The sequence below is a fragment of the Xiphophorus couchianus genome, chromosome 18, assembly GCF_001444195.1.
Source record: "Xiphophorus couchianus chromosome 18, X_couchianus-1.0, whole genome shotgun sequence".
Classification (NCBI taxonomy): Eukaryota; Metazoa; Chordata; class Actinopteri; order Cyprinodontiformes; family Poeciliidae; genus Xiphophorus; species Xiphophorus couchianus.
In genome coordinates this window covers 6,337,280-6,352,249 of record NC_040245.1, presented here as the reverse complement: position 1 = coordinate 6,352,249, position 14,970 = coordinate 6,337,280, and the positions used below count along the sequence as shown (strand labels likewise).

The window sequence follows — 14,970 nt, the reverse complement described above, 5'->3', positions numbered from 1 at the left end:
GGGAGAAAATTTCAACATTTTTTACATTTTTAACTGGTGTGGTTCACTTTCCCACTGCACTGTGACTAACAAACCTTCTCAGGGTTCAATTCACACTTCCCTAAACAAACTGTATTTTCCAGACAAAAGAACCAGAGTTTGATTAAACCAGACTAAACAGGACTGGTGTCAAAGCATCCTATATTCTAATTATTTTGTATTCTGCAAAACAAAAGAGTTTTGGTAAAATAAGTAATTATGCCATGTAAAACAATGGTAATCTGTGTCATTTTTTTTGTCTTAAATTAGCTATATAAAAAAAAGTTGCAACCTTTCCAAATCTTATAAATGGCTAAAGCCAGAGGCAGAGTTGTAACCCCCAGTGGCTCCTGAGGGCAACACTGTGGACCATTTCAACAGAAGGGGATGGCATTTGACAATCCCACAGGGCCGCAGCTTCTGATAAGCAGACTTTCTCAGAAAAATGCTTTATTATTTCTGGCTGGGCTGTAAGAGTCGGCCTCACACAGCAGGACCGGGAGTGAGCTGCCAGCAGCTCTGCAGACTGGTAACATGAATCGCCGTCTCTTGGTTTGTTTGTTAGTTGGTGCTCCTGGGAGTTTCTTTTCAGACATTGTGGTCAGTAAGCATTTTTTTTTTTTGGTCTTTTTTGCAGTATTTCTTTCAGTAAAATTCTCACTGACTTATATGGTTATATCACAGCCGATCAAGCTGATATTTACACCCACCAACAATGCATTCTGCTTTAAAGCTTCAGCAGCATGGATCCGGTTGTGCGAGTCTCAGATGCTTGCAGTCCACTTCTTCAGTCGAGTTCTACTTGAGTTATCCTGACACAATCTCCTGCATCCCGTTGAGAGGGGAGTGTAATTGGAATCCAGCAGTTCAAGAGTAGTGTCTTTGCAGGGAGTTCTTCCACTGAGGACTGCTGCTTAAAAGCAGCATGGTAAAATTTACCTCCTAAACTGGAAAAAGCATGCACCTGCTGACTAATTTGGAAATGCATGACTCTTGTTACACGATTTTAAACCAATAACAATTGCTTGCAATTGCTGGTGTGCTACATGTTGTGTACTGCGAATACAAACATGAACAGCAAAGAGATCCCTCTGATGCCTCGAAATGAGGTAGTGAAGTGATTTGAAAGATTATTTGCACATTGGATGAGGATGTGCAATCCAAATAAAAATGGTCACTGGAGAGAAATATGGGATAGATTGGGATGCTACAAGTCTATCTGATTACATATATAAAAGCCTATATATAAAAGTTGACTGTTTTTGGCTTGCTTATTTTCTTCTACATAAGCATTTTAAAGGATTTTACTTGAATAGCATTGATGGGATCTTCTGTTGTATTAAAAAAAGATAGGCACCATTTTTGGATTCTCTTAATTTTAAGGCGGCTCATTGTTTTGTCTTTTTACCCAGAAGAAATAATGCTTAGTTATACTTTTAAAAAGCATTAGCAATTGATTTACCATCTGCAGTAGAGTTGCATTTAATTTAGGAAGCCTTTTCTTGAGATGCCAGGAAAAGTATTGAATTGATCCAATGTTTCCATTGCTGTTTAAAGCCTGAAGTAAAACAGCGCATGCCCTCCCCCACATGTTACTTCCACTGCCAGACAACTGTCTGAAAAAGGATTTCTTTGCCTACAAGACATATACAACTGTTTGAAAATATTTCCAATTAAGAAAAACAATACTCATAAGCTACTTCCCCATTGTCAGGCCTCATTCTCGTTGGGTAGTGTCTGGTTCGGTACTAGCCGAGCTGTTTGTGTCTCCGTTCCAGTCTGTGCCTCACTGTGGTGGGCAGGACGTGAGATTGTCCCCGATGTTTTCAGCGACACTCGCTAATGGAGAACCTCACGGTTGTGGTTTAAATGGACTCAAATCAACTATGTTGTATTTTGTCTTGTAGAAATTTATTTGTGGCCCAAACCGAAAGTAAACAAGTCAGATTAGCTAATCACTTTGTGGCATTTTATTTTTTCATACATGAAATTTTTTGGTTGTCAAATTCAGAAGTAGTTTTAAGGTAAACCTTCATATTTTATTTTCTTTCTATATAATTCAAGTGTGGAAGCCTGTCCTTACTGTTTAAAGAAACTTTGATAAGTGTTACCATAAAGACTAATTCCCCCTTCAGGAATAACAAAGCATTTAAATTTAATTAAATCACATTGAACTCAATTAAATTGAATTGAATTACATTTGCATGATACATGGAATCCAGACTGGACTGGAGATGTAACAGTGAAATTGTCTATAGTAGGAGTGGGAAACTATGTTTCAGGAGTTAATAGTTTTACTTTACCGTAATGTTAGAGGTAAAATATTGTATTTACCAGCTAATGCTGCCTATATATAAAAGTAATTTATTTTAACGTTCTTGCAAAAGTCAGCAGCAGGAAATCCGTTTGTCAGTAGCATAATAAAAACAACAGAGCAAATAGACTTTCATGTCATAACAGATGCTGCTGTTATTTTTATAAAGTAGAATATTTCAGGGCTGCGTGCGTAATGTACTGGACCTATTCTTCTCTATTATGTTGGGGTTGATCTCAGGGTTGTTGCAGTAAGAATAGTTTATCTTTTTTTGCACTTCCAAAGAAACAGTCCTGAAGCCATGGAAACTGCACTTAAAATATTTTTGTTTGCCACATCATTTATTTGCAGTGTTTGAGTCGCAGACCTTCCTCAGGCTACGGCTGTGAACCTCAAATATATATATATATATATATATATATAACAGCGACTTTGACAGTTGCAAGTTTACAGTAGGTTGATTATTGCTTAGCTGGTATTAGGTTTGGTTTCCCTGCAGGCCAAACTATAAATCAAATTCATGTCTTGCCTTTGCAGGATAATGAGCAGTAGTTGCAGACTAATGAGAGGCAGGTCACCAGCAGAGTACTTGTCGAAAGACCCTCTTTTAAACCTGTGTGAACTTTATTTCTTTTCTTGATTGTTCCTAACCTTACGACTACCTATTACTTATTTCCATTAAGTCAGGTTGGGCTGTGTAACCCTGGATCAATCCTTATGAGCTGCATTTTGCCAAGGTCAGCAGTGTTCATCACTGCAGAAAGTGAATAAACAGTCTGCTTCTCCCTGTTTCTTACCAGGCTGGTTTGAAAGCATTATTCCCTTTCCGTGCTCCTGCTGTCAGGACTAAACCTTGAATTGCTTAGAGTGATTAGTAGCAGGGAGCGTGCTGCAGCAATGGTCCCAGGCTACTTTTGTTTATGTTGAGGCTTTTACGCATTCTGTTTAATGCGCTTGAGGGGCTCGCTTTTGATCCCGGAAGGAGGCTGCTGAGATACCCCTTCACCGTCGTTCTCCATCTCTCCCCCCTGCTTGCATAAGCACTACCAAATTCAGTTCTGTCTGACAAGCCGTTTAACCACCCCCACCACCTCTGCCCAAGTCTTTCTTCCCCTCTATTGAAAACACACCTTTCTGTTGACTGAGGAAGCTTTTCTATAGAGCTGAGGCATGTGAAAATCTTTCAGAAAAGGAGTAAGTGCTGCCTGTTTGGAGCACTCTTTGCTTTCAATAGATGTTGTAGACAATGTTCTTGATATCTGCCCAAATTTCTTCCAAGCATGTCTAGAAGTAGGCATGGGGTGATATGAGATTCTCACGGTGGGTAAAAATACAACAGTTTCACGGTAATTACAGGGGAACAAAAATATTTTGCTGTTGCTAAAATTTTATATTTTGTAATATCATGTGTGATTAAAACTTATTTCTAAAACTAATATTTGAACACCTTATAAGTCTAGCTGTTCTTTTCAATTAATCTTTTTCTACTGAACAATATTGTGACATTGTTTTGCTGTTGTGCTCTTGATAGATTTTTAGAAGGAGAAATGTACTGATCAGGCTTTTTCTTATATATAGATTTCTTTTAGTCTTTCAATTTTTTTTTTATTTTAAGGATTTTGCCACAAAAAACAGAAAGAAAATGTGCTCCAAGACGTATTTCAAAACCAAGCTGAAAAAGAAAAAACTAAAGTTATAAACAGCAAATCTTTATTAGATTTTTGTTAAACTAAAAGAAGTGCAGAAAGGTGTACGCTGGTGAGCATGGATTGCAGGGATTGCAGACTAAAAGTGACGCGAGTTTTGATGCACTTAATAAAGATCTCCCCCATATTTTGCCTGTACGTCACTAAATTCTGAAAAAAAAAGTTCAATTTCATTTTATTGGTTATGCTCTACTGTATCTTCAAGCTGCTATGACTCAGGTCGTCTCCTCTGATAGTGAGCCTTCAGCTGGCTGCTTATTGGACATGCTGCTGTAGCGTAAGCTTCCCAACTATAGGTTTTAAAAGTTACTCTTTCACAGTGGTGGGCACACTTGCGAACATGTGCTGATAGCAGAGCTAATTTTTTGCTTAGATTTTGTTTAGTATTTTTGCTAGCTGTGAAACCACTTAGCGCACTAGCTTTCTTTCAAATAATTCTTCTGAAAAAATTCTAAAGCACTAATTTACTTGGTTGTTCTGTAAACTTACATTTGAATAAAGTTCAACATCTGCGTTGACGTTTTGCTAATCCACAGTTAAGAATTCTTAATGAGAGATGTGTCATTGACACATAGTGTCAACATGGCTGAATTTAGCATTTTAGCACATTTGCAATAGCTTCTGCTAAATAACATGTTGGTGTAGTACTTCAACGTTAGAAGAACTACTGTGTCTGATTAGTGCTTTAGGTTTAGTGCGGCTAACTTTTTAGTTAGTGTTGCCCACCACTATTGGTATTTTTAGGTCTAAGACATTCCTGTCTCTGATTACTGCACAATTTATTGGGTTATGGGCATGTTAAAGCATTATTACTGTTTAATTTATTATGTTTTTTATTTATCATATTTCATGTCAACAATCACCAAACGTATGGCAGGTTTTGGTGAGGCTGAACAACCTGATCCACTATGGTTATCTTTTGGCAAGAGGTGTCCTATCAGCTGAATATGACCTTTTTCATGTAACAGGCTGTGCAAAACACCAGGTGGGATGTGGAGAACCTCTGGCATGCTTTTCTTATTGTCATCTAATTAAAAAGACTTAAAACTTTTATACCTTTTTGCTACTTTGGATTTTATAGACTAAAACTGGAAGCAGCCAGTTTTAGCAGCAGCCAGACAACAGTCAGCCAATTAAGACATTCTGTTCACTGCGTGCTAACTATAGTTGTAAAACAAATTGATCATACTTTGATTGATAGATCTTTTATAGGTTTTCTTTGCATGACAGCCAAATTGTCTTTCTTGCTAGCGCAGGTAAATTTAGGAATATTCAGTGCAGTTAACAGGAACAAAGTGTTAGGAATGGTTTGGTGAACGATTTCAATAATTTTGAAACCATAGCTTTTTAAGATCTTGGTGAACACTTACTAATTTGTTTGCCCAGTCAAAAAATTACAATAGATGTAGTAAATTCTGAAAATCTTTCACATTTTTATAATTTTGCTGGTTAATCTCTTTAATATTTAATGGCATATCAGCTGTTATTTTTGTAAAATCATAACGACTAACAAATAACTAGTCAATTTCATACACAAGCGACTACTCATCACATAGATTGCTCACACATTGTCCATGTGCATCTCTGTGTCTGTTGTCTGGGTCGCCTGAATATGTCAGCGTTTAGTCCTGCTTTCTGCTAAGAAGAATCTCCAACATTTCAGGGAAACAAAGGTTGTACAGAGAGCGGAAGCCAGATTTATATTCAGCACCAGCTCTGAATAGCAATTCTCAGCACACTGCTAATTGTTTGATGGATAGTGCGGGGCCATTAGCATTTATATCGGACCACAAAACGCCTCCCGCCTATTTAGATCCCATATTTAACTTCTGACACTATAGCAATGGTCACAACTGCTCGGCTAAAGTCTCAGGAAGTGTTTTTAACAAAGGGTGCCACTGTTTAACCTGCAGGTGGTTGGTGTGAGGGATGTTCTTTTGTGTAACGTAGATTTTTGCAGCAGACGCTTTTGAAGCGTTGATTATTCAGGTTAAGTATGAGGTTATCCTAATTTTTAGCACACTTTTGGAGTTGGTATGACTGGGAAGCTAACACTTCTACATTATTTGTACTAAAATCCTGCTTATTTGGGTACAAAGAGGCTCAAAAGAGCCTCTTACCAATGTTAGTGCCAATATATTCTGTATCCCTAATCTTTTTGTTACTGACATATTTTTTAACATAGAAGTAATTAAAAGAAACAACTAAATCCATAGCCATAAATTTGCAGGTATTTCTCAATAAATGAAAAATTCTTTGTTTTTTGTTTTTATTTTTTTCTGTAATTTAATTTAACCATAAAACTTACATGAGTATTGGTAAACAGAGTGATGTATTATTTTGTGCTAGTTATAAATGTAAACTGATGAAAACTCAAAGTTTGGATTCTTCATGGTGGAAACAGTCATGGGAAAGTCTGCTGTCCTTACAGTAAGGCACTCTCTCTTAGATTTTATTGTCTGAATGTTTGTATTTGAGAGAAATGTCACTTGTCAACTGTTGGCATCCAACAGTAGAGACACACTGATTATATTTTCTTTCTTGCCAAAAAGTGTCCTGTGAGTAAAAACCCCAGAAATGATGGCTTGAGGTAAAAGAAAGCAGAACCCTTTAAATATTGTCCACCTTTAGCTGTCCAGTGTGGCTGCTAAAAACTGCAGGTTTTTATCAGAATTGCACTACAAGGGCAGAGTAGTTTATGGGCAGTTTCCTTTCTTTTGAAGCTGTCAGTACTTTAGTTTCTTTGCTGCTGCAGCTGAAGTTCTGTCTTCTGTCCAAGGTGTTAAACCAGATATATCTTTTAACACAGCAGGTGAAGTCCAACCCAGCATAAAAAAACAACCATGGATACCAGGTAGACTTTCTAACCTGCTGAAATTTTAACCTTTTCTGAACTATAGATTTTAAACTCTAATCGACCTGCTCTAGACGTTTAGCTTGGAGAAGACGTTAAAAAACATTTCCCGAAGGATTGAAGGCTCTCAGTTTTTATAATGTTTAAATGTGCAGTCCCTTCCTGTGAATATGCAGCAGCACTGCTGTAACCCATTGATTTCACTCTGGTTCTTCCTGCAACACTTTTTATTTGTTGGACCACATCCCTCCTCTGCAGAGCTCACAGCTGCTACACATTTCCTTTTTACATCCTCAGACAAACCATAATCTACCCTGGTGCAGATAATGAAATTGAAAAAGGTGGAGTCTGCAATTGCTTTAAGGAGAAAAACAGACCATCCATCATTTCTTTTGTCTTTCAAGAGAGACCTCAGTTGATTTTGGATTATTGTAGAGATAGCCGGCTGGTTTCTGGCGCAGCTTAAGAACTGCAGCTCAAGCTTTAAAAGAACTTCTACTTTGAAATAAAACCACGATTCTTATCTTCATTTTTTAGAGATTTCAATCAGTGGCGCCTTTTTTTTCTTCCACTGGTGTTCACTAACAACTTTTCTAAGTCTTTGTGAATGCTCTCTTACTAACCTTTTTTCATTACTTCAAGGCACTTCTCACAGTCTGCCAACTCTTATCTGGAAACGATAGCATGTCTTTTGAATTTGTCCGTGTATAATTTATTACCTGTCTCGTTATAAGAAATCTTCTTTTTTTTTTGGTTCATTAAAATAATTCAGCATTTTTCAACACAGCAGCATTGTGAGAAGTTGCAAGCAGCTCCTCAAGATGCAAGAGTCCTGAACTGGAGAATATTTGCATCTCATATCATCAGTCATTGTGAGCAGTTTGCTGAAACACTTGCTGGGTTTCCCATGGTCTCAAAAGTACATCTCATTGCATAGGAGCTGATTAATAATGAGGTGGAAGGTCTCTGCAGAATTTTAGCCAAAGCACTTAGGCCCTTTGGAAACAAAAACAATGCACTTTTACAAAACATTCTCAAAAACTTTGTGAACCTGCTTGTGTTCCACCCTCTTGCATTTGCATCAAAGATCTCAAATTAAATTTTTAAAAAAAATAGCAGCTCCGACATTTGAAATCTTAGGAGCAGCTGAAGTGCTCTTGTGGCAGCGCAACCCCCAAACACACACCCTGACCTTCCCACCAGCCCCTCGCTCTTCATGTGGCCTCGAATCATTAATCACCAGGATCTTTTCAGCTGTCAATACATACAAGAAGAGACCCCCAAAGACAACAATGATGTCTCAAATGAAACCCTTTTCTTTTGTTTTTCAGAACGGGAGCAAATACAGTTCACTGAGGATTACTGTTTGCTGCTCTGTCCGGCACAAACCTCATACTGTATTCATAAAGAGCTTATCTAGTGGAGAAATCCTTGTCTGAACAGCACAGCATATTGTCAGTAAAAAGTCTCCGATCCGTCTGGATTAGTTTTGATCTCTTGTTGAAAACAGTTGTGTCTTTCTGGAATGAGTTGTAATTCATTTTCACTTAAAGGGGCTGAGTAATGTCGAAGCAGAAGTATAAACTAAAATATTTATGGGAATTTAGTCATGAAGCTGCGTTTGAAAAAATTACGAAGAGACCTATTGTGCTATTTTCTTCAGTTCATACAGCTGGACTCTCTTTTGTAAATAGACACAATTTCTAGAATAGGGTTTTATTTTTTGGAGGGAGGGGTGCACCGATTGCCGTTTTCTGGCCAATCGCTGGTCTTTAAAAAGACATACCTGCCAATTAAATTTTTGGCTGACACTGATTTTTTTTTTCTTTCTTTTGAAAAGTCGCTGAATATTGTGGCAAAGTTGCCAAGTGTCCAACAGTGGGGTGACTATTGTTAAGTGAGAGCAGATGTGACCTGGTGGGCGGGTCTGTTAGGCAGCGCTCTAACGGCAGAGCAGAAGGGGACCGTGGCTGATTTTCAGACCTTTGCAAAGATGGGTAAGAAAGGTGGAAGAGATCAGTTTCTCATTTAAGCATCAGCTGATCACAGAATTCCCAAAATTAAATGGGGGATATTATGTAAAATAAACTTTTTGGACTTTTTTTATCATGTTATAATGCATCCATCATCAAAAACATACCTGGACTGTTGCTTTTAGTATTTCATTCATTTTAGAGGAATCCTTTAATCTCTGGCAGCCATTCAGAGGTGCCTAAACACTTGTTCTCACCAAGCGTCTCCAGTCAAACTTCTGCCGCCCCCCCATGCCTTCTCCCCTCAGCTCCTGCAGACTAGCAGCAGCAGCAAATAGCAAACACCTGGTGGAACAGCGCATTTGCTGAGCTTATAATACAAACTATATCTCAGCCCAACTCTCCTAAGAACAGTTGTAGACGGCATGGAGGAGCATTGTTGTGATGTCGTACTGAAGGCAAAGTATCAGAGAGAGTAGGAGATTCTTAAATAGAATAGAATAGAATTACTTTATTCATCCCAGCAGGGAAATTATTTCGCAGTTACAGCAGCATAGAGACAAGACACACAACAACCACCACTGAGTAGCAATTGTAGACAAAATAAAAATAAAAATATAACATGCTGTCAATATAAAAAGCAGCTTAGAGCAGACCTTGCAAAGATTCAAAAAATGCAGATACAGTATGTATATGTAAATATATGTACAGCAAGTGTGCCACAGTGCAGTTGTGCAAAATTGGACTGATTAGTGCAGAACAATGATTTAGCTTTTATTGTACAGTGAGATGGCATGTGGAAGGAAGGATTTCCTGTATCTGTCCCTACAACAGCGGAGCTGGAGCAGCCTATGTGAGAAGGTGCTCCGCTGTCTGTCCACTATGTGGTGGAGAGGCTGCTGATTATTGTCCATAATAGACAGAACCTTCTTCTTGTGTCTTAAAGACACAGAGGATAAATTTTGAGTAAGTCAAATTTCTTTTAAGTTATATTTGATGTGTACAATATTTTTTAACAACTGTAGGTAACATAGTTACTTATAGACTTTAAAATACTGTTGTTAGTTTATAAATCACTGAACGGCTTAGCACCACAATACATTAAAGATCTGCTGATGTTGTATCAACCTTCCAGACCTCTCAGGTCTTCCGGTTCTGGTCTGCTCTGCATCCCCAGAACCAGAACCAAACGAGGAGAAGCAGCTTTCAGCATCTATGCACCACAAATTTGGAACAAACTTCCAGAAAACTGTAAAACAGCTGAAACGCTGACTTCTTTTAAATCTCAACTAAAAACCCACCTGTTTAGAATTGTATTTGAAATGTAATCACTTATGGAACTTGACTTAATGCTTTGTTTTTGATTCTATGTTGCATTGTGTTTCTGTGTTTGTAATGATGTAAAGCACTTTGAAATGCCTTGCTGCTGAAATGTGCTATACAAATAAAATTTGATTGATTGATTGATTGTTCTATAAAATGGCACTATGTTTCTGGAAAATACATAATGCCGTCCCTTTAAGGATTTAGCAGTACCCGATTTATCAGTGTCTTCAACAAAATACAAATTTGTATTTTTTTGAATCCAAATTTGAACTGCATTTTATTGATTTTTAACCCTTTATTATTAAAATAAAGGGTTGTGGTTGATATGTGACAAAAGCTTTGCAGTTGACTATACTTAAGCTTTAAATAAACAGCCTCCAAACTTTTAATACAGTTTACTGGCATATTGACATTTGTTAATCCAACTTAATGTCCTAAAACACTCGGTCACTTTAAATGAGACGCATGCACGGCCCTCATCACTAAAGTACTGTAAAATTACGCATCAATTCATCCTATGTTTCACTGACACTGCATTTTTTTCTCTTTCAATATTCACTTCAATATTTTGTCCTTGAAGGCAAGTGGAGAAAAAAAATGGTGCATGGCTGAATACTAAAATTTCCTCCCTGTCCTATTGATCTTATCCAGGGTGTGCTGTTTGGCAGTTGAGGCTTTACGATGCAGATTTTAATCACCTCTGCTGGTTCACAGTGGCCCCTGGATGTGTCTGGCACTGCAGCTCTCAGGCTCGGGATGATTTGTGGCATGTAAACAACACAATTCAAGGCAGGACACCTGCCACTTTTTCCACACGCCGGACACCCAGCATTTTCTGTGTGACATATGAACTGCAATATTTGTGGGAGACTTGTGTCATGAAGTTTATAGGTCCATGATTTGTTGTGTCATATTTTATTAGTTGAAAGGCGGATGCAGTGGACTGAGCCATGCAAAAACCTCCAGCTGGGAACATATATATTTGTTAAACAGTTTGTGTTTCTAAAGTGACTCATCCAAGTGGTACTCTAACCTTTGGTTGTGTTGAAGTAAAAGGGTTTTCCTTTTATTTTCTGTAAACTTGATTTTGGATGTTTGCTTCTGAGACATGTACAGGTGATATTTTTTAATGACACAAATCCCTTTCTGATGCTTTTGCAGCTGCAGGTCTTTTGGGTATTTCTCAAGCTAAGTCAGATTGGTTGAAGTTTGTCTGTTAACATCAGTTTTGAAGTTAAACCACAGTCAGTTGGATTTAGGTCTGGACTTTCACTTTTAGTCATTGCTTTGTAGTCCCAGCTGTTCATTTGACTTTTAGTAAGGTGAAAATTTCTTGCAACCTCTACTTAAAGGTTTGATTTTCTTGGAGGATTAACCTGCGTATAGCTCCATCTACCTTCCTCTAAAATCTTACCAGTCTGTTCTGAAGAAACATCCCCCAGCATGATTCTCTTGACTCCATGTTTAGTGTGATGTACAGAGTAAGCTTTGCGCTACATATTGCCAATCTTCAAATTACGATTTGCTGAAATCTGATTTATTTTTTTGCATGGTCGTTTATACTGAATAATCCAACTGCAACCAGAGTTACATTTGAACGATGTACGACCCCAAATTGACCCATATGCACGGAACAATGTAGATGTCACACAGCGGCGCAATATTTATAGTCACATGATTATAACAAGACAAACAAAGCACAACAAACAGAAGCACAAATAATAGCGATGGCCTTTTGTGGGGTATTACCACATCTGGCTTCTTCTGGCGCAGAATTATGATACATGTCTCACGTCAACTACGTAAAAGTCGAATAAAATCCGACATGCATGTTCAGACTGCAGACACTTTGAAAACCATCGTATATGTATCTGATTTAACATCACTTGTGGTAGTGGCACAGATTGGATTATTGGGTTGTGAAAAGATCAGAATTGGGTCGTTCAGATAGCCCAATTCTGAACGGGCTAAAAAAGTCTCATATGGGCAAAAAAGTATAATTTGCGTCACATTTACCTACAATGTGAATGTAGCCATAGTGTTTTGCACATGAGACCAAAAAGTAGCATTTTGGGTTTTATTGTACCAAAGAACTTCCTTCTGCATATTTGTCTCCCCTTCACTCCTATTGCCAAACTTCAATGAGGTGTTTTATGAATTTCTTCCAACAATGAAATCCAGATTTGTAAAATGTAGAACTAGTAGTTGTTCTCATTTCCTGGTCTATCAGTAGGTGGACAACCATACATAGATGTTTCTGTTTTTTCAAAATGTAGGGGTGTGAATACACTACCTACTGGATTCTTCCATACATTGAATATACATAGATTTATAAAATTTGCTGTATTTTTCTTCTACAGAATCTCTCAAACTGAACCGGAGTTACAACCCACATTTTCATCTGAAAGTAGAGAGGAGGCAACCATGGAGGTGAAGGAACGCAGACCCTACCGCTCGCTCACGACCCGGCAGGACACCGAGCGCCGTTACACCAGCTCCTCTGCAGACAGCGAAGATGGTAAACCCAACTCTAAATCCTACAGCTCCAGCGAAACACTCAAAGCCTTCGACCACGACTCGAGGATGGCGTACGGCAGCAGCCGTGTGAAGGAAATAGTTCACCACGAAGTGGATGAATTCAGCCGGCAAGGTTAGAGCAAAATCACAAATCCACTAGTCTGCAACAAGTCATTCAGTTATTTTTTACTCAATCTTATTAATAATGAACAGAGGAAAAACAAGCCAATAATTGCAAAAATGTCAATTTTTTTAAAACTCAAAGGAAAGGAGGTACACACAACATTTAAGCCTTCAGATTTAGACCAGTGTAGCCTAGAAATGTAATTTTTCTTTTCTTCTTTTTGAAGTTAGTGGGTGAGGCATTAAGGTGTTCTCTGTAGTCTGGAAATTAGTTCATTTCTAAATCATCTACAAAGTGCTTATTAGCTTTGTTTAGCTAAAGGTGTTTCTATGACTTTTGCGCCCTCATGTTAGTTTTAAAGTCGTCTTGGTTGTAACTGTATTTGTGTCAGTGAGATTTAAAAATGATCTTTCTAAATCCATGAATGGGAGATGACTGAATATATGGGATGCAGTTTGCAAAGTTACACAATAAAAAATTAACAAACATTTTTAGCTTATTTAGTTATTTATTTTTGTCATAGCTCCAAACTAAATATTTATTTTCCAAGCTAAATATTTAGTTCGGACCTAAATATTTAAACAAATTTTAAACTAAATATTTAATTTAGAGCCACATAGTTAGCTTGTGAAATAAATATTTAATTATAAAGTAAATATTTTTTTAATCTGACATTAAAAAAATAAACTAGGGAATATATGACTTTGAAAAATTTATTTTTTTCTTTCTGACTGGCAAAACAAAACCAGTTTTTTAGTGTGTACAACCGCCAACCCATATCCATAAGAGGCACTTAATATAATTAAAAGATCTAATAAGGCGTTTAAATGCTAAATATATACAGTATACTTAACTCCTTCAACACTGAATAAAATTGTTTTTTATTAGCTTTCTTACCTTTCAGTCGAGATAAATTTGCTGATTTTGCTTTGTAGTTCAAATGCTCATTTCCAGAGCGTTGTTTATCATCTTACTGTAGGGGCGGACTTTTCCCTGCGAGACCTCGGCTTTGGAGATGGCCTTCCTTCGCATGTAGCTACGTACAGGAGCGACATGGGGCTGCCTCACCGTGACTACTCAGTCAGCGTGGGCTCTGACGCAGACACAGAGACGGACGGCATCATGTCCCCGGAACACGCGGTCAGGCTGTGGGGCCGCAGCAACACCAAGTCGGGCCGCAGCTCGTGTCTCTCCAGCAGGGCCAACTCCAACCTTACACTCACTGACACTGAACACGAGAACACAGAAAACGGTAGGAACTTGACATTTTCTTTCTATTCAACTTCCTCAAAACACATGCCATTCTTAGACTACAGTGTTATCATATTGGTTTAACTGAATATGAGCTTCAACTGCTCACTTTTTACCTTTCTAATATTTTTCTATCTTTAAATTGCTAAGAAAGCTTAGCTGCTTTTAAAATACAGAGAAATACCCACCTAAACAGATAATCAGGCAGCTAAGTTGTTTTCTGACCTCTTGCACGTTTTGTCTGGTAGATAAACAACATTTCAATAAAAAGTTATCAAATGACAACGTTTTGAAACTAGAAGCAGAGAGAAAAAGAAAAAAAAAACACTTTTTTTGATCAAACATGAACGTATGACTCATACATAGGTATGAGTCATACGTTGGAGTATATTGTTACATAACTATCCCAGCAGAGCTCTTGTGTTCAGAAGTGATGCTGCAAAAAACACCTGACAGAAAAGAATTTATCCAACTTCAATAAATCGATAATCAGTCTTGTACATGAGACAGAAAGTGAGTGGAGGGCTATATCTTATCAGTCCTGGATGATTGTGATGTTTTTCTGCACATTAATATGTTTCAGTCAATATTCCATTGTTGACTTTGGCAGAAGAACTGCCTGGCAGGTTGCAGTTTGTGACTTTAAGGAGAATTTGGGAAGTATTTTTGTGCCTTGTTGTTACAAAGAACATAAGAGAGTCATTGTTGTTGTTGCTGTTGTTTATTTTTATTGCCGAGTGCTTTTACACGTGCCGTCCGGTTAAACTGTAAATAAAGTTAAAAAAAAACATCAATACTTAGTATTGCAGAATTCAATCAACACAAACTTAAACATAGATTTATTAGCTAGGCTTGACTAACCAGTTATAAGGCAGTTTATTCTTAGA

At 37.7% G+C, this 14,970-nt stretch overlaps 1 protein-coding gene across 10 annotated transcripts in view; it reads left to right on the top strand.

Moving 5' to 3' along the window:
* Nucleotides 1-14,970, top strand: part of tenm4 (teneurin transmembrane protein 4) — a 220,864-nt gene that overhangs the window by 41,081 nt on the left and 164,813 nt on the right. For all 10 annotated transcript variants that reach the window (XM_027998909.1, XM_027998907.1, XM_027998905.1 and 7 more), the window contains exons 2-3: nucleotides 12,552-12,841; nucleotides 13,812-14,084. In XM_027998909.1, coding sequence (XP_027854710.1) covers nucleotides 12,616-12,841; nucleotides 13,812-14,084 — 499 coding nt within the window. In that variant the 5' untranslated portion in view covers nucleotides 12,552-12,615. The remainder of the gene's footprint in view (nucleotides 1-12,551; nucleotides 12,842-13,811; nucleotides 14,085-14,970) is intronic.